General features: G+C 38.0%; 1 protein-coding gene and 1 pseudogene across 1 annotated transcript; one reads left to right on the top strand and one right to left on the bottom strand.

The window, feature by feature from the left end:
- Positions 1–4,843: 4,843 nt before the first annotated feature.
- On the bottom strand, positions 4,844–5,680 carry LOC129627749 (olfactory receptor 10J4-like; annotated as a pseudogene).
- Positions 5,681–19,346: 13,666 nt separating this feature from the next.
- Positions 19,347–20,515, top strand: LOC129627748 (olfactory receptor 502). Its single transcript, XM_055547277.1, has one exon. It carries the CDS (start codon positions 19,553–19,555, stop codon positions 20,513–20,515), a length of 963 nt encoding a protein of 320 aa, XP_055403252.1. The 5' UTR covers positions 19,347–19,552.
- Positions 20,516–21,412: the final 897 nt, after the last annotated feature.

The raw sequence follows: 21,412 nt of genomic DNA, 5'->3' as shown, positions 1-21,412 counted from the left end.
CCAATGGGAATTTGCTGTATGTCTCAGAGAACTCAAACTGGGGCTCTGTAACAACCTCGAGGTTTAGGATGGGGAGGGAGATGGAGGGTAGGTTCAAAAGGGAGAGAACATAGGTATACCGATGGCTGATTCATGCTGATGTTTTGTAAAAACCAACACAATATTGTAACGCAATTATCCTTCAATTAAGAATAGATTTTTTTTTTTTTTAACATTTTAGAGGTTCTAGATGAGCTAATCTTCTTCCATAACGTATTCAATTTTATTCTGGCAGGAAAATAAAGCACTAGCTTGATCCCTTTAAGGAAATTAAAACATAGTGCCCAAAGAGGTCATTCAGGTAAAAAAAGGACTGATGTCTGCAGGTACAGTATGATTCGTAAAGGCGCATCCTAATAGAAAGTGGTGGTGTTTCCAGTGTAGGTTGGGTGTTGTGCTTTGCTGGGGATGATCTATTTCTGGCTTGACCTTGTTCCTAGGATGTAGCAATTACTCCTAAGGTGTAGTATTTCAGGACTCCCAAAAGTATATGGTGCTGTGGGTCCCCTCTACTTTAAACAGCTTATATACCAAACTCTATGAAACCAATGCTGCAAAATGCCCAAATCTCTGCTAAGATCTTCAAGCTCTCATAAGCTGATTTACACTTGGTGCTTGATATCTCACAAACCCATGTGCAACTTGGAAGTAGTCAAATTCCATAATGAGAAATTACACATAGAATTTCAGGCTCACTGCTCCATAGGTTTTGTTTTTCTTTTCCCTTGCCAGTATCGTGGCCTTACAAGTCTTAGGCATCTTTGACCTCAAAGTTCTATGTATACCCCACCTCACTACCAAAAGCCCCAGGTTGTATCTTTTTGCTCTGTCTCTACTTCACATAATATCATTTGGCAAATGCATTTATTTTTGAGGCTCAAGAAAAGCTTTACTGGGGAAATGACATTTAAACTGAGACATGAAGGAAAAAAAGAGTTAACTGGTCATTGAGAGTTGGAAATGCAGTTGCAGAAACTTTGGTGGGTGGGTAAAAGTAGTAATGTGGGAGGTTGAACTAATTATCCTTAACACAAAGTACAGTGTCTGGTACAGAGCAAGCATTCAACTAGTATCTGTTGGTTAAACATTAATTCTAATCAATGAATTATTTATTTAGTGTCTCCTTTATTCCTAGCACTAGCTTATGAACTGAGGAAACAAAAGTTGAGCATGTTATGTATTTTTCACAACAATCGAAGAAATGTTTCTTAAAAACACAATGGTTTCCATTCAAATGGTATGTTATAAAGTGCTAGTTGCCATGTTCTTTTTAACCTCTAAAACAATTTTAAGACTTTTAAAATACAAATTTTACGTGTTTAAAGTGTTCAGCCTGATGTTTTGACATACATGTACATCGTGAATTGATAAATACAACCAAGCTAACAACTCGATGGACATGAGTTTGAGTAAGCTCTGGGAGTTGGTGATGGACAGGAAGCCTGGCATGCTGTGATCCATGGGGTCGCAAAGAGTTGGACACAATTGAGTGACTGAACTGAACTGAACATATTCATCTCCTCACATCTTATCTTTTTTAGGTGTGAAAGGAGTAACTTAAATTGACTCTTAGAAAATTTCCACTGTAAAATACAGTGTTATGAACTATAGTTATAATATTGTACATTCAATCTCTAGAATTTATTCATCCTACATGACTGTAACTTTGTACCCTTTGACCAACATCTTCCCATTCCCCGTACTTCCCCAACGCTGGTAACTACTATTCTATTCTCTACTACTTTGAATTTAACTTCCTTTGTCTCCAGATACATCCATGTTGTCACAAATAGCAACATTTCCTTATTTTTTTAATGACTGAATAACATTTCATTGTGTGAATATGCCATATCTATTGACCTGATCATGTGGTTTTAGCTTTCATTCTGTTTCTGTGATATATTACATTGATTTTTCATGTGTTAAACCAAACTTGCACCCCAAAGATAAACTCAATTTGGTCAAAATTGGGGGACTTAAATAATTAATGAAATAAAAAGTTTAGATAATTATATGAGGAGTTAGATTTTTCACACTAGCAGGGAGATTTGTGAAAATGGAATGATGCAGTTTGTAAAATGGCTGGTCAGAGAACTCTAGCCAAACTTTAATTCAATGTTGAGCAAAGAATGAGAACCACAGACCCAATAGTCTCTGACACTACCTACAATCAATGAAACTGTGATGTGAATCCCAATTGTAAGCCATTTGGGAGCTCTTTTCACCAGTACTCACTCATACACAACTCCCTGCTTTGTCTCTTCAAAATTCTCTTTCCTTGCTAAGCTTTCTCCTATAAGTTTAACTTTGATTCTGAAATCTTCTTTCTATTCCACCTATCAGCTTCTCACAAAGTACATGATCTACCTTTCCATCTAAACCAAACCTAGCTATCCAAGGAGGGGCCTTCTCAGCTCTACTGAAGAGAAGTTGCTCACTTCCCAATTCTACAAACACCTGCACACAAGGTTGACATTCTCCTAGCCCCCCACCACATTGCTAAATCATTTACCAGCAATCTTCATGACATAATATTTCACCTATCGACACCAATACTATCCAGCAATGAAACAATATACCACTTTTTCCTCAGAGTCCTTTACTAACCATCCAGTTTCTTCTCATTTTTTAAGGACTTTGCCACCAGCCCCTTGATTCTTTCTCCCATCTCAGTCCCTGATTCCAGCTACAACATCGGGAATGTCACTCACCATATGGATGTGCTATGAGACAATGTGGCCTCAGATGCCCAGCCCTCCCTACAGCCTTTCCCTTATTTCAAGTGGCCTCAGATTCAGTTCTTTACAGCACCTTCTACCTCTGTGGTTTGCATAAATTCAAAGCTATTTATCTTTGTCTGTGCTCTAACTCAGCATTTCAATTATTTGCTTTTTGAGGACTTGTGGAAGTCCATATGAAGTCATCTAGCATACTCCTTCCTTGGGGTTGAAAAGAGTAGCTCTTTGACAGGTATCTGTATTATTCCTGGAATTTGACACGCTAAAAGTGCATATTAGTTTTGAAGTAACTTTCATCACATTATTTTTTCAGAAATTCATCCATTCCCACCTAGTTTCCTTATTTCTTTGAATAGAGTTAAACAAATATTTTCTCTTTTTTTTCCTTGTATTTTTTAGTTTTTTAAAATTAATTTTCTCTGGGCCTATACCCAGAGAAAACCATAATTCAAAAAGACACATGCACCCCAATGTTCATTACAGCATGATTTACAGTAGCCAGGACCTGGAAGCAATCTGAATATCCAGCAGAGGAATAAATAAAGAAGATGTGGTATACATAGTCAATAGAATGTTAGTTATAAAAAGGAACAAAATTGGGTCATTGGTAAGGACATGGATAGACCTAGAGACTGTCATACAGAGTTGAAGTAAGTCAGAAAAAGAAAAACAAATATTGTACATTAACACATACATGTAGAATCTGAAAAAAAAATTGGTATAGACAATCTTATCTACAAAACAGAAATAGAGAGACAGACAGAGAGAACAAATGTGTGGATGCCAAGGGGGAAAAGGCGATGGGGTGCATTGGGAGATTGGGACTGACATATATACACTACTGATGCATAGAAAATAGCTAACTAATGAGAACCTACTCTACTCAGTGCTCTGTGGAGACCTAAATGGGAAAGAAATCCAAAAGAAAGGGAGATGTTTGTATATGTATAGCTGTTTTACTCTGCTGTACAGTAGAAACTAACACAACATTGTGAAACAATTATACTCCAATTTTTTTTATTTTTATTGGCATATAGTTGTTTTACAAGGCTGTGTTAGTTTCTACTGTGCAGGTAATGAATCAGCCTCCATATGCATATATCCTCTCCCTGTTAAAATGTCTCTCTATTGTGGTCTTTCACTCATTTCAACACTAAATTTGTGTGTTTGTGCTTTCTCCTTTTTTGATTATGTAAATTACTGATCTTTCTCTTTCCTCTCTTTGTCTCTCTTGCTCTCTCTCTCCCTCTTTCATTCTCTCTTATCCTTTTTAATATAATTTTCTTCCTTCTCCAAAGGAAACCAAAATTATGAAAATATAGTATTCCTAAATCATCTATACTTGAATAAAAAAAGAAAATACAATATTCTAAAACATTTTGATACACTTACTGCATACATATATGCTTGTGTGTATGCATATACCTGGGCTTCCATGATGGCTCAGATGATAAAGACTCCACCTGCATTGCAGAAGATCTGGATTTGACTCCTGGGCCTGGAAGATCCCTTGGAGAATGGAATGACTACCCACTCCATTATTCTTGCCTGGAGAATCCCATGGACGGAGGAGCCTGGTGGGCTACCGTCCATGGTGTTGTAAAGAGTCAGACCAACTGAGCGACTAAGCGCGTGCACACACACACACACACACACACATACATATATATGTGTGTATACATATGTATGTAACAAAATTTTTAAATATTTTGTTTAAAAATATTTTAAAACTACATCTAGTTTTTATGGCAGGAAAGAAGTAAGACCAGAGCATATTAGTCATTAGAACACATTTTAATTGCTTTGTATAACAAAGTGATGATTTGTATTGGAAGGACTCCAGGTGAAGGCAAAAGGAGAAGAGGGTGGCAGAAGATGAGATGGTTAGATAGCATCACCGACTCAATAGACATGAATTTGAACCAACTCTGGGAGACAGTGAGGACAGAGGAGCCTGGTGTGCCACAGTCCATGGAGTCACAAAGAATTAGACACAACTTACTGACTGAACAAAAATAACTTCACTTTCTCTACTTTTATTTATCAATGCTTGCACTATAAAATTTTTAGAAGTGTTCAGGGCTCTTTTATTTACTACCTAAGGGGAAAACCTACATATATTGCCTAGTACTTTCTTTAGGGCTGTCTGCATTTCTTGGTTTCTTAGACTGTAAACAATGGGATTAAGCAGAGGTGTCAGCGCTGTATATGTCACAGCCATCAGCATATCTTCACGGAATGAGTCACTGCTCTTGGGCCTCAAACAGACAAAGCCAGCAAATCCATAGTGTGTGCACACCACAGTGAGGTGGGAGGAGCAAGTGGAGAAGGCCTTATACCGCCCCTTGGCAGAAGGCATCTTCATAACTATGGACCCAATGAAGACATAGGAAATCATAATTAAAATAAAGCTGCCCACCAACACAAAGGCAGTGAAGGCAAGAAGAATCATTTTCTGAAAAAATGGTGTAATCACAGGCAAGGGAGACTACAGGCGTAATGTCACAAAAAAAATGCTGGATGATGCTGGAGTCACAGAAAGACAAGTTGAATACTATGAGGACAATGCACAGTGACACCACAACCCCAGTGATGCAAGACTCCATCATCAGCTGAAAGCAGGTCTTCCGGGTCATGAGGATGGAGGAGTGCAGTGGGTTGTGAATAGCAGTGTAACGGTCATAGGACATGGCGGCCAAGATGAAGCAGTTGTTGGTTCCTAAACCAAAGAAGAAAAACATCTGTGTGGCACACTCAGGAATGGAAATGGACTTACTGTCTGATAGCAAGTCCACCAACGTGTGAGGGGTGACTACCACAGTGGTACAGGTTTCTGAAAAGGAGAGGCCACAGGAAAAGTACATGGGAGTGTGAAGGTTGTGACTGAGCTTGATGGCCAGCATTACGGATGTGTTTGCAGCTAGGATGGTCACATGGGAGAAGAAAACCATCACAAAGAGGAGATCCTGCAGGTCTGAGAAACTGGAAAATCCCCACAGAAGGAATGTGCTCACCGTAGTATGATTGCCCATTCTCTTGGTGTATGTAGCAACTCTCCTCCAAAGGTACAGAGGTTCTTGGGGTTAAGACTCTGATAAGACTGCTGAAAGTACTGATGCCCTTAATCATAGACACTGACAAGATAACTCTTAACAAAAAAGCCTGAGAAATGGAAGTTAAATGTAGTTGGCTTAATTCTACGTTAGGACTTAGAGTGATGAAGAAGAAGATTCTCATAGGAGAGTACATATAAATTCCATAGAGTAGGCCTAAATATATATTCTAGGAGCTCCCTAATTTATCACCCCTTTCCAGCTTCTACAATCAGAATCTTCAGGAGTGAGAGAAATATGGAAAATGTTTATTTTCTCACTTACAAGAGTATGAGGAATAAAGGATATAAAATGTTTTATGCGTGGTCTAATTATAACTTGGCATAGAGAAGTACTTAACAATGTTGACTGACTCGATATTAAAGAGAAGTAAGGAAAAACTTTTGAATAGCTTCCAAACATTCTTGGAAAATAATTCTATCCTCAGAGGTTTCTCTGGAGGAGGCAGTGGCTGCTTGGCTGACAATTATGTCAGTGAATGGACTTAAGAATGAGTGGACTTTCAAATTTATGCCAGTTTGAAATGTATGCTAATTTTCTGTACATAACTATGAGCTGAAGCAGAGTTGTTCAATAATTGTCTGTCATTCAGTCAGATCATGGAAGCAAAATGATCATGGAGACTATTCTAATCCTGGATGGCTCATCTGGTTCATAATGTTCTGATCAATTCTTGAGCTTTCAGGAAAACTTCCAGGATAAAGCTAACTGTTGTACTGGTGGACAGGGCTTCTTTGCAGCATAGTTCTTATAAGAACTCAACTATTTCAGGTTGTCTTCATCAGTTGTTAAAATATCTACTCTGTGTTTGAGATTACAGCATGAAGGTAACATACAGATGTTCCAAATAATATGGAGCTTGGTTTCAGGCACTGTTAGGGAATGAAAGAAAAACAGTGAGAAGACATTGGTGTGGAGTTGTAGATTGGAGACAGACTGATAGAAACACACTGGGAAGTATTTTTGCAGGATCCACAAAGCTTGAAGAAAAAAGAAAATATACCATTATCTGCAAAATTTGTGTGTTGTTTAAGTACTGAGTTACTGGGCAAAAAATATACAAGGCAGTGATGTAGGTAACCAGTATTTACTCATAATTTCAAATACACTGGAAAAAATTCCGTGTGTTTTTCTCACTAGATTTCTCCCAACAATTATGTGTGGTAGTATTTCAATCCTGATGTTACAAAAATTGAAACCAAGGTATGGGTTGCTTAATTGACTATCTAAAGTCAATACATTGATTCCAAAAATATTTAGTTACTGTATACAATGTATTAGTCAATTCTTAAATGGGAAATATAATATAGGATAAGACACATATGACCTCTCCTATCTCAGATAGAGAAAAATGCCATGAAGAGAATTAAAGGAAAGTGATATGGAAGTGAGGGACTGGGTGGCTACATTGAACTATAGAGTCAGGAAAGCCCTTTCTATGGAACTGACATTTTGTGATTAGAATGCAGTAAGCATGCCCCATATAAGATCTAGGGGTGAAACATGATACATGCAAGAAACAGCTACCTCAAGGATCCCATGGTGAGAATGAGCTTGACATGCTTAAAAAATATCTAGATATCCAGTGTATCCAGAAGGGCTTCCCTGGTGGCTCAGATAGTAAAGAATCTGCAATGCAGGAAACCTGGGTTCAGTCCCTAGGTCTGGAAGAGCCCCTGGAGAAGGGAATGGCAACCCACTCCAGCATTCCTGCCTGGAGAATTCCATGGACAGAGGAGACTGGTGGGCTATAGTCCATGGGGTTGCAAAGAGCGACTGAGTGACTAACACACACACACCCACCCCAGTATGCCTGGAGAATTCCAGGCAGGCCATAGTCCATGGGGTCACAAAGAGTCAGGTGTGATTCAGTGACTAATGCTTTCTTTTTTTTTTTTTGGAATGTATATTTTATTATTTTTTTTTTAATTTTATTTTATTTTTAAACTTTACATAACTGTATTAGTTTTGCCAAATATCAAAATGAATCCGCCACAGGTATACATGTGTTCCCCATCCTGAACCCTCCTCCCTCCTCCCTCCCCATTCCATCTCTCTGGGTCGTCCCAGTGCACCAGCCCCAAGCATCCAGTATCGTGCATCGAACCTGGACTGGCAACTCATTTCATACATGATATTTTACATGTTTCAATGCCATTCTCCCAAATCTTCCCACCCTCTCCCTCTCCCACAGAGTCCATAAGACTGTTCTATACATCAGTGTCTCTTTTGCTGTCTCGTACACAGGGTTATTGTTACCATCTTTCTAAATTCCATATATATGCGTTAGTATACTGTATTGGTGTTTTTCTTTCTGGCTTACTTCACTCTGTATAATAGGCTCCAGTTTCATCCACCTCATTAGAACTGATTCAAATGTATTCTTTTTAATGGCTGAGTAATACTCCATTGTGTATATGTACCAAAGCTTTCTTATCCATTCATCTGCTGATGGACATCTAGGTTGCTTCCATGTCCTGGCTATTATAAACAGTGCTGTGATGAACATTGGGGTACTCGTGTCTCTTTCCCTTCTGGTTTCCTCAGTGTGTATGCCCAGCAGTGGGATTGCTGGATCATAAGCCAGGTCCATTTCCAGTTTTTTAAGGAATCTCCACACTGTTCTCCATAGTGGCTATACTAGTTTGCATTCCCACCAACAGTGTAAGAGGGTTCCCTTTTCTCCACACCCTCTCCAGCATTTATTACTTGTAGACTTTTGGATCGCAGCCATTCTGACTGGTGTGAAATGGTACCTCATAGTGGTTTTGATTTGCATTTCTCTGATAATGAGTGATGTTGAGCATCTTTTCATGTGTTTGTTAGCCATCTGTATGTCTTCTTTAGTGACTAATGCTTTCTAATGTACCCAGAACACCTCTGTCACATAGCCTCTTAAATATCTTACAGGATAAATAGTAGTATTGTGTCCATGTTTGAAATAAGGAAACTATAGTCTAGAGAGTTACTTAATTGTGAAAGTGATCAAGTTTGCTAAAGGAGGAGCTGACATTTATACCCAGACAGAGTTACTCAGGTGTAGATCTTCTTAACTAGTGGGTTAAAAAGTGTTCCTGCAAGTGCCAGTGCCCTCGCATGGCATTCAAGCTTTACCTGTCCATCTCATCTTCTGCCACTAAATTCCTCTATGTGAGAAGCATCCCATTGTCCCCCAAGCATGGAGTGCTCCTTGGTGGCTCTCCTACTGTATACACATATACACACTGTTTCTCTAATTGCAACGTTCCCCCTCTGTGCTTCTTAAACCACAGTCTTTGTTCCAAACCCAGTTTAAATGTCACCTCCCTAAATTGGTGCAACCATGTGGAAAGCAGTATAGAAATTTCTCAAAAAACTAAAAATAGAACTGCCATATGACACAACTCCACTCCTAGGTATATACTCCAAAAAAACCCAAAAATGCTAATTTGAAAAGACATATGCACCCCAGTGTTCATAGCGGCACCATTTACAATAGCCAAGATATGGAAGCAACCTAAATGTCCATCAACAGATGAATGGATAAAGAAGAAGAAGACACACACACACACACACACACACACACATACACACACACACACACAGGAATACTATTCAGTCATAAAAAAGAATGAAATAATGTCATTCACAGCATGTGCTAAGTGAAGTAAGTCAGAAAGAGAAAGACAAAGGACTTCCTTGATGATGCAATGAATAAGAATCGCCTGCCAATATAGGAAGCACGGGTTTGATCCCCGGTCAGGGAAGATTCCACATGCCTCAGAGCAACTAAGCCCGTGTGCCACAACTACTGAGCCTGTGCTCTAGAGGCTGCACACTGCAACTACTGAGCCCATGTACCACAACTACGTAAGCCGGCACACTCTAGGGCCTGTGAACCACAACTAATGAGCCCCTGTGCCACAGCTACTGAAGCCCATGCACCCTGGAGCCAGCAAGTCACAACCACTGAGCCCTGTGCTCTACAAGAGAAGCTGCTGCATTGAGAAACCGCAACTAGAGAGTAGCTCCACTCTTCACAACTAGAGAAATCCTGCATACAGCAACAAAGACCAGTGCAGCCATAAAGAAATAAATAAAGCATGTCCAAAGAAAGAGACAAATATCATATGATATCACTTACAGGTAGAATTTTTTTAACAGATACAAATGAACTATTTATGAAAAAGAAATCGACTCACAGATATAGGCACAGAAAACAAATTTATGGTGACCAAAAAGGGAGGAATAAATTAGGAGTTTGAGATTAACAGATACACACTATTATATATAAAAATAGATAGACACAAAGACCTACTGTATAACACAGAGAATTATATTCAGTATCTTGCAGTAACCCATAATGGGAAAGAACCTGAAGCTGTACACCTGGAACTAACTCAATATTGTAAATAAACTATAGTTTAATTTTTTAAAAGACAAGCAAAATAATAGGGAACTAGAAATGAAATTAGTTAAAATAAATAAATGCAAAATTCAGCAAAGAAAAAAAAACATACAAAACTATTTAATACATGCCTGTTTAATGAATAAAGTGTATTTCATATTCTACCCTGGCCCCATCCCCCCAAATCCCTCTAAATTCTAGGAATGGTTTGCTTGGAACAAAGCAAAAAGGATTATTGCTTTCTGACCTGGACCATATACTTCACTTTCTGTGGCATCAAAGAAGACACAGTTGCCATAACTGCTCCTGGTAGCATTAGTGGTAAAGAACCCACCTGCCAATGCAGGGGACATAGAGTAGCAGGTTTGATCCCTGGGTTGGGAAGATCCCCTGGAGAAGGGCATGGCAACCCACTCATTTTCTTGCCTGGAGAATCCCATGGACAGAGGAGCCTGGTGGGCTACAGTCCATGGGGTCGCAAAGAATCTGATACAACTGAAGCAACTTAGCACACACACACACATGCTCCTATAGTAGGGAGCATATCAGAATCACCAAGGGAGTCTTCTTGAAAGTTACATGACCTCACTCACATCCATCCCAAGTTTCTGTTAGGTCTTTCCAAGAAGAGAAAAAAAAAAAAACTAGAAAAAAGTTGGCATGTCCAGGGTTTGATAAACTCCCACTGTGACTCTGTTACTTCCTTTTCCCATTTACATTCATAAAACCTACTTTTCTCATAACACTCAAGGGAGCTAGTGATTGAAAACATGTCAATATGACAATATTCCCATTACTTCTGATCACTCTCCAAGGGACAGTATTTGAAGGAGTTCTTTTCTGGCCCAGCATTTTGTGATAAATTTATCCTCCTTGGGCTAGACCACTTCTATAGACTAAAAGGGACAAAATCGATTTATTTACTTGAAAAACCAATTTCCCAGTTTGTCCATTACCCATCCTTGCAGAGAGATCTAGCGGATTTAGTAAGTCTAATTTCTTTGAGATGGCAGTGAGACTTGCAGAAATTTTAAGATTCTTTCTTAAGTCACCTTTCAGACTCTCTTGTTTCATCACCATATCAAAATCCTGGACTATGGACCCTGTAAACCAATATAACTCCCAAGAGGTACATCAAAACCATAGCCAGCCTGGGGGCTACTGGAACCACTATGTCACTCATCGTTCCCTTCCAGGCTGAACTAGAGGAATTTTCTGGCAGTTCCACTTAATTTCTGTTCATGGGGTAGCGTTGAAAGCTGGAGAAACAGTAAGTATTTACCATCAAGTCTTTAGAAAAATGCATTTAACTTTTTTCCAACCTAACCAAAATGAAAGTCAACTTTGAATCAGTTTTTCTATAATTTTCAGGAAAGATACCAATATTTTAAATGAGAAGATCAAGGAGTATGCTTTATTGAGTAATAGATATGAATTTCGATAGAAAATTTAACAAAATTTACACAATTCAAGTTCCATGATGCTTATGCTTTTTATAGTTATAAATGACTTTTGTAGATAGATGAAAATTTATTTCCTTGCTTCTTTCAATAAGCCTATATATTAGACCCACCAAAGGAATGCTTGTTGTGTTACATAAATCACAAGTATTTAATTATGAAGCCAAATGGCCATACTGTGTAGCCAAAGGAAAAATGGAGATGCAGGAGGAAAACACAAAAAATTCAATTGCCAGTGGTTTACAGTAAAATTTACACTTAAATAATGGAAATGACATAGGGATTTTATCCATGTTTTTCTTTACTCTTTCCTGATTAACTGTATTGATAGAATGAAATCACTTAATTAGCCTTGAGATTAGATCTAGAATTATACAGGAGTGTATTTTTGTAAAGGGATAGTTGATAGAGAAGAGTTAGAAAGGCTTGTGATCAAATCCAACCTCTGCTTCTATTACTTACAAAAGAGCATAGTCCAAAGTCCCTAATGAGCGCTTCTCTCCTCTGTAAATGGCCTTAAATATACCTCCTTGCCCAGTGACAATGTTGCACGTATAGACCTATCAGATGATAAGTGCCCAGTTCCTGCTAGTTCATTTACTAAATATCACAGGCAGGTGCAGCAATACTGACCTGTTCACACGCGGCCTTGTAACATGGTACCTACTCTTCTGCTGAGTTGGCTGTGTGAAGTCAGTCTTTCTCCACACTCTTCACTTTGGTCTGAAGTTTGCAAACTGTTCTCAGTTTGCAGCTTTCTAACCTTCTCTCATTGCTGTTGTCCATGTGGAATAGCAAAAAACAGTATTTATCTCCAGTCCAATTTAACTCTTAATATTTTTGGTATCTTCTATTAACACATACATCTACTTGTTTATTATTAGTGGATAGAGCACAATGTTTATGGAAAATAAAAATATAAAATAAAATCCTACCTTAATGCCAAAGAGGAATCACTGCCAATCTGTTAAAAAGAAGAAAACATTAAGTTGAATGAGGAAGTCATGGCTCACTCACATCTTTCTACAGTTTTTTTTCCAACATCATTTAGGGGTAAATTTTTAGACCACTTTGCCCTTTGAATGTCTGTGATGCATTAACTCTATACCTGAAATTACAAAGTGTCTTATAATAATATTGTGGCGTCTTCTCTATTCCTCATGGCTGGAGCTAAGTTTCATGCACATTCTAATAAGAATTCTATGGTCACCTGGGACCATTGCCCCTTGATACTACTTGGGAGTTTCTTCCTTTCCATTAAATACCAGGAAGATTGTTCTCTGTGGACCCAGAACTCATTGTGACATTCACAAAACATTGTTTTTATTCTGAGGTAGCGTCTTGATTATTCAATAAAGTATGTTCTTATTTGTTTGAAAAAAAAATCAAGTAACTGAAATTCAACTTCTTCAAATATATTTTGGAATGTGGATGATTATATCATATATTTTTTAAAAGTCCTTCTTAATACCAAGTCCCACAGGCATTCTGTCCTATATACAATGCTAGGGAGAGGCCAATCATGTAGGGTATTGCCTAGGGAATCAGTCAGAAGAAAGATGGAAAAGAAGAAGAACACACAGAATGATTCTGGTGACAGCATTCTCATGAAGTAAATCTTCTCTAGAAGGCCTTGCTGAAGAGGAAAATCCATTGTAATTGAAATCTCCATTTACTGCAGGGCCATTCAAAATTTTTTCCAGTACTTCATGAAATTTTGAAGACATAAGTCATTCTGAAACAATTATACTGTTAGCATCTGTATATGCACTACCTAGAGAATTTGTAGTATCTACTGTTGTATAAGAAAGAGTTGCAGGGAAGAGCCAATTCTGACTCCATGATGGATCTGTTTCACTGATTTTAGCCTTTGTTTTTTGCTGTTTTTGTTACTATAATCATACCTAATGGCTGCTTCAAGGAACCCTGTTCTTCCTCCTGACTGATTTTTTAATTATAATTTAAAAAAATTTTTAATTGGAGTAAAATTGCTTTAAAACGTTGTGATGGTTTCTGCCATACAACAATGCAAATCAGCCATAATTATCTCCCTCTTGAGCCTCTTTCCCCTCCTCCCACTCCACTCCTCTAAGTCATCCTAGAGTGCCTGGCTGGACTCCTTGTGTTATACAGAAACATATCACCAGTTATCTATTTTACATATGTATTATATAGATCTTTATGCTACTTTCTCCATTTGTCCCACTCTCTCCTTCCCCCACTGGGTCCATAAGACTGTTCTCTATAGTTGCCTCTTCATTCCTTCCCAGCAAATAGGCTCATCAGTTCTATTTTTCTAGATTCCATACACATGTGTTAATATGGAATACTTGTTTTTCTCTTTCTGACTTACTTCACTCTGTAAAACAGGTTCTAGGTTCATCCACCTCACTAGAACTGACTCAAATTTGTTCTTTTATTTTTAAATGGCTGAGCATTTGGCGTGCTGCAATTCATGCGGTTGCAGAGAGTTAGACACGACTAAGCGACTGAACTGAACTGAGCATTAGAGAAAAACATAGGCAGTACACTCTTTGACATAAATCACAGCAAGATTCTCTTTGCGTGATTGTTAAACTAAAAGTGCCTTTGCTTGGCTCACAGGGAGGTAATCTGACCCTGCCCACCTGTGAATGGCTATAAGAATTAGTTCAGTTCAGTTGCTTAGTCATGTCCAACTCTTTGTGACCCCATGGACTGCAGCACACCAGGCCTCCCTTTCCATCACCAACTCCTGGAGCTTGCTCAAACTCATGTCCATTGAATCAGTGATGCCATCCAACCATCTCATCCTCTGTTGTCCCCTTCTCTTCCCGCCTTCAATCTTTCCTAGCATCAGGGTCTTTTCAAATGAGTCAGTTCTTCGCATCAGGTGGCCAAAGTACTGGAGTTTCAGCTTCAGCATCAGTCCTTCCAATGAATATTTGGGACTGATTTCCTTTAGGATAGACTGGTTGGATCTCCTTGCAGTCCAAGGGACTCTCAAGAGTCTTCTCCAACACCACAGTTCAAAAGCATCAATTCTTCAGCACTCAGCTTTCTTTATAGTCTAACTCTCACATCCATACATGACTACTGGAAAATCAAAGCTTTGACTAATTATAAGAATAAAGAGATTAATACATCCCCTCCCCAAGGTTGGCCATTCCAGGAGATATTTGCAAGATAATGGCCTTTTTACTTTACTTTCTCAACTCTTCCTACTCTCTCTGGCATCTAGACTCCCTACAAGATGGTTATTTTGAGAAGAATCTGGCATCTAGACCACCCCCCAACAAGATGGTTGTTTTGAGACATTAGTCTACCATCTTCTTGGTCAGCCAGCTTTCCAAATAAAGCCACATTCCTTGCCTCAACACCTTGTCTCTTTATTGACATGTCATACAGATGTTGGCCTGTCATGCAGTGAGCATAGCAAGCTTGAACTCGATAATAAACATATCACAAAACTTAGTGGACTTAACTAAATTCATGTAGACATGGCTCAACAGGGATAATAGAAATATTGGCTATCTTGTTCATTATCAGATCTGGCTGCTTATACTGGCTGTTGTCTGAGATCTTAAATGGGGATTCAGCCTTTCTGCATATGCATGGTGATGGGTTCTGTAGGTGAGCATTTCATGAGAGCCAAGTGGACACCATACCACCTTTTATTCTCTATTGTACTTGCACTGCATTCTTTTCATTCAGACATCTTTGAAGTACTATCTAGTTTTAGGACATTTACATAGATTCCAACTCTTGATGGGGCAGTGACAAAGTTCTAGAAGAGCATCTGAAACTGGAATTACTGCTATCTTTATTTTGGGAAACACATTATGCCATCCATTAATATTTTATTATCTTTGGTTTGTCTCATCTTCTTGTACTTTATCCATCTATTAGTTCATCTGATTTTATGACACATGTCAAAGGAAATTACAGGTATCAGTACACTTCTTCATAAGTACTGTTTTACTCATATCAATAACTAGAGTTCAATACTTGTTACAAGTTATGCTTTATGCAATTTTACAGAAATTTACATAAAGTGAAATATGCTAATCTTAAGTATATAATCAATATATATTGGTGAATACATTAAGCTGTGTAACTCAAACACCTCTCATCATATAGAACACTACATCAGCCCAGGAAATTTCCCCATACCCACCTCAAGTTAGTCGGAGATCCCCCATTTAGAGGTATTCATTATTCTGATGATTTTTTCCACCCAGGCTTAGTTTTGCAGGTTCTAGAATTTCATACAAATGGAATCATACAGTATGCCCTGTTGTTTTGTAAGGCTTCACAGGCTGTTTCTTTTCCCCAGTATATACAAAGGCAACTGATTTTTTTTTTCATATTTGGTGGTATTTATTGGTTCTCTCTCCAAAATGGACAATAAACTTGACAAAACTGTCACATAGTCATCAGAAACCAGCCACCAATCTCAGCCAAGCTCACCTGACATCTCTATGTAATTAATTAGTACTCGACAGCTGGTGGCAAAAGGAAAGGACCACTTTCACGTGGAAGGAAGGACAAGCCAAGATAAGACCACTAGTGTCTATAAGGCATGGAAGGCAGCTGATTTTTGTATGTTGATTTTATATCTTGAAACTTTACTAACTTAACTTATTAATTCTAACAATTTTTTTGTGGAGTCTCTAGTATTTTCCACATATAAGGTTATGCCACCTGAAAATAGAGACAATTTTACATTTTCCTTTTCAATTTGGATGCCTTTTAAAATTTATGTTTTAAATTTTGTCTAATTTCTCTTGATAGAACTTAAAGGATTATAAGTTGAAAGGAATTGGTATGAATAGGCATCCTTGACTTTTTCCTGATATTAGAGGAAAAGCTTTCAGTTTTTCACTGGTGAGTATGATTTTAGCTGTAGGCTTGTCATATGTAACCTTTCATTATGTTGAGCTACATTGCCTCCATACATAATTTGTTGAGAGTTTTAGATCATGAAAGGATGTTGAATTTTGTGAATGCTTTTTCTGCATCTATGGAGATGATACAATTTTTATCCTGCAGTCTATTAATGTAGTGTATCACATTATCAATCAATAAAATGAAAAGGCAACCTATGGAGTGGGAGAAATGCTTGCTAACCATATATCTGATAATGTACCAAATAATTATAAGGAAATCATAAATCAGTGGACTTCCCTGGTGGCTCAGTTGGTAAGGAATCTGCCTGTAATGCGGGAGACCTGGGTTCGATCCCTGGATTGGAAAGAATCCCTGGAGAAGGGCATGGCAACCCACTCCAGTATTCTTGCCTGGAGAATCCCCATAGACAGAGGAACCTGGCGGGCTATAGTTCATGGGGTCACAAAAAGTCGAACATGACTGAGTGACTAAGTACATAAATCAATAGAAAAATAAAATTAAATAACTTGATTAAAACGTCATTAAAGGAATGAATAGGCATTTCTCCAAAGAAGATATACAAATAGCCAACAGCATTATGAAAAGGTGCTTAATATCATTAATCATCAGGAAAGTGCAAAGTAAAACCATAATGAGATACCACCTCAATCCTTGAATGGTCAGGGCACTCAAGATAGCTGTTCTTTTGTTCTCTGTACATCCTCTGTTGGATCAAGGTCTGCCTCACCTACACCCTACTCATAAGACTGATCTTCTTGTCTACTTGCCCCAGGCTAATGTTACTACTTAATATTCGATGTTTAGTATTCAGTTCAGTTCAGTCGCTCAGTCGTGTCCGACTCTTTGTGACCCCACGAGTTGCACGTGTCCGACTCTTTGCGACCCCATGAATTGCAGCACGCCAGGCCTCCCTGTCCATCACCAACTCCCAGAGTTCACCCAAACTCATGTCCATTGAGTCGGTGATGCCATCCAGCCACCTCATCCTCTGTCATCCCTTTCTCCTCCTGCCCCCAATCCCTCCCAGCAAAAGGGTCTTTTCCAATGAGTCAACTCTTCACATGTTTAGTATTACTCGACCTTAAACAAAGTAAACTTATAATCAATATTTAGCTTTAAGATAATTCATTAAGAGTCAGACACGACTGAGCGACTTCACTTTCACTTTCAATAACCACCAGTTGAAAGTGCACAAAAATCTGATAAAAAGAAATGATTAGTTCAGAATTGACAGAAACCTTAAAGATTACTTGTTTTTATTTGAAGTAAATTGTTTCATACTCACTTGAGAATGTAATAATGACCTCTGGTGCTTCTGAATTCACATTTGAATCTCTAAAATCTTCAGAGATTTACCCCTAAAGACAAGTGATAATAAAAGACAGGATGGCTGCTATATAACAATGACTCTGAATTTATTGCTATAAATGAACAAATTTCAAGAGGTAAGACTTTGCTTTGTGAATTAATCTGTTATACTGAGTTTCATTTACCATTTGAGAATATTTTACCCTAAAGTTGCATCTGTACTCACAAGTTGCATCTGTGCTTGGGCAGAGGTAATCCAGCAGTCAGCTAGCAAGTAACATTAGCTGAATTAACCAAAGTTTCTATAGTCTATTTAATGTGTATAAACAGGCATAATTCAAGGTACTAGGATTCATCATTTTCCACCAATAAGATCAGAAGCTCACATGGTCTTGTGACACTATCTATACTTGGCATTCAGTCATTAAACTAATAGATTCACTAGCTTTGAGATACTTTGCAGATTTACTGTTTTTAAATATCTTGTGGAAAGATTTCCTTTGTTTATTGCTCTGTAGACTTTAACTGACAGGCAACCAGAGACTTTGGACAAAGTCAACAAAATGAATCCAGAAAATCTGGAGATGATTTGCAACCTGGCCACTCACTGGATGAAGCTGGGTAAACTTCTTTTCAGGCTGTAATTGTATTCAGCTGTATATCATGTTGAAACTAACATTATTTTGTTTCACAGTACTCCATGGGCAAAGGAGCCTGGTGGGCTACTGTCCATGGGGCTGCACAGAGTTGGACGTGACTGAGTGACTGAGTACAACACAGACCCCATCCATAATTTCAATTTGAAATTTATCTTTATTTCTTCTATTGTATTTCTCTTTTCAAAAACATGGTCTTGTTTTATTGATAGAAAATGTAAATGTTGGGACTAGGCACCTTGTTTATACATTAGCTGTCAGAAAGTGGAAAGGTAATTTGTTATCCATCCTTATCCAAGAGATATGACTTCATCTTAAGTATTGTTTAATTTCATTTAGAGTGTAGTTTCTAAAGGAATGTACTGGTTTCAAACTACCTGAAATCCACATTTTGATTCTACCACTTGTTGTATAAACTTAGGTAAGTTTCTTAACATTATCAAAGTCAGTTTCTTCTTCTAAAAATAAAAGTACTTAATATTATTTCATGGAAACTAAAAATAGAACTTAATATATAAAACTCTTAATATTGTGCCCATCATTTGTTAAGCATTTCATAAATATTAGCTATTGAGTTCCCTTAACATAATCCTATATGTATTTATACATTTTAATCTTTGTTATACTGATCATTCCTTTTTGCTCTTCTCATGTCTTAATTTTTTAAATCTTTAGCTTTAAAGTCTCTTAAGTACATTTTATCAATATTAAATATAGAGGGAAAGAATCTACATTATTTGAAGCTGTTTTTTTAAGTGTTTTTACTAAAAACAATTTTTTAAATATAGAAGACACACATGTATAAAATGTAGAATCTAAAGTTAAAAAATCCAAGCTTAGCTTGAATAATTTGTTTATAATAACTTCTATATGTATTCATGAAAATGGAACCATTGAATTTACAATTTCTTTAATGCAGTGTTTCATCATAGGTTCATTTTGGTAGCAGCTACCTTATCTCATGGATTCCCTGTGGCAGAGGAACGATACTATAATGACAGGGTTCATGTTACTGGGCTTAACAAATGATCCAGTCCTTCGAATCATCCTCTTCATGATCATCCTCTGTATCTACCTGGTGACCATATGTGGGAATCTCAGCACAATCATACTTATCAGAATCTCGTCTCAGCTCCATCATCCTATGTATTTTTTCCTGAGCCACTTGGCCGTTGCTGATGTGGGCTATTCATCTTCTGTTACACCCAATATGCTTGTAAACTTCCTGGCGGAGAAAAATACCATCTCCTATCCTGGATGTGCCATCCAGCTTGGTTCAGCTGTTTTCTTCGGGTCAACTGAGTGCATCCTTTTGGCTGCCATGGCATATGATCGCTTCATAGCAATCTGCAGCCCACTGCTTTATTCCACGAAAATGTCCACACAAGCCTGTGTCCAGTTACTCATAGTGGCTTACATAGGTGGTTTTTTCGATGCTTCCTCCTTTACTATTTCCTTCTATTTTTTACTTTTCTGTGGACCAAATCGAGTGAATCATTTTTTCTGCGATTTTGCTCCTTTGGTTGAACTCTCCTGTTCTGACATCAGTATCCCTGCCGTTGTCCCCTCATTTACAGCTGGCTCCATCATTGTGGTCACAGCAGTTGTTATAGCTGTATCCTACATCTACATCCTCATCACCATTCTGAAGATGCACTCCACCGAGGGGCGCCACAAGGCCTTCTCCACCTGCACGTCCCACCTCACAGCAGTCACTCTGTTCTACGGGACCATCACGTTCATTTACGTGATGCCCAAGTCCAGCTACTCAACTGACCAGAACAAGGTGGTGTCTGTGTTCTACATGGTGGTGATCCCCATGTTGAACCCCCTGATCTACAGCCTCAGGAACAATGAGATTAAGGGGGCTCTGAAGAGAGCTTGGCAGAAAAATACTTTCTTAGTGAAGTCTGCTGTTTTGTAGGAATTGATATAATAAAATACCATAAATATAATAATAAAAAGAAATTGAGTAGTTGTGCTCTAAATATGATGGTCCATATGTAATTAGCCAATGTGGAGCTTCTTGGTGAAGGTAGAAGGTGGAATTTCTGAGACCAAATTATTAATCAGAGGCTAATAGTTCTCTTTAATAAAGTAAAATTGAAGTTATCATAACAAACATATTTGTTCCTATGTAAAAAACACTTGATATGCTAAAAATTCTTTCAAAATTGTATTCATACCTTTTCAAAAGACCTTCTCTGCTGTAAGTTAGGGTTTTGTACTTTCAAACCTTTCAGACTGTGTCCATCTTCAACAGCAGCTTACCATGAAATAAGCATGATAGTTACAGTTATGACTAAATACATTCTGTGGGTCTGACCAAGTAGAACCAGACAGTAAAACTACTGGAGACTTTCTTCTTGCAGGAAGTTTATCTTCTAACAGTGGGACTTTTGGACCCATAAATTCTGGTCTGTGTTCTTGATCTCTGGTGCCAGCCTAGTCATAGAGGACCCATTAAAGAATAGGATGAGATGCCCCTGTCCAAACCAACTGTGAATTCTTCTTTCAGGTCCAAACAGGTGACTTTTCTGTATAAGATAAGCAGGGTTTCTGAATTCCTAGGGAGTAAGTAGGCAAACTCTTTAATTCCTAGGGAGTGTTCATAGTCAGATGGACATCCTACTAAGAAAGCTTGAGCGAACTAGACTATGTTTACCCTGTGAAATTTATCTGTATATACTGATGACTATCTTATCTATTTCTCTTTCCCTGTCTTCTAAACCTTCAGATAGAAATATTTTTGTTTGTTGACTCTCAAGCACAAATTATCTGAAACTAAACTAATTATATCCTTATACCTCCAACTTGCTCC

The sequence above is a fragment of the Bubalus kerabau genome, chromosome 15, assembly GCF_029407905.1.
Source record: "Bubalus kerabau isolate K-KA32 ecotype Philippines breed swamp buffalo chromosome 15, PCC_UOA_SB_1v2, whole genome shotgun sequence".
NCBI classification, from domain to species: domain Eukaryota; kingdom Metazoa; phylum Chordata; class Mammalia; order Artiodactyla; family Bovidae; genus Bubalus; species Bubalus kerabau.
This window is presented reverse-complemented; position numbering and strand designations above follow the sequence as displayed.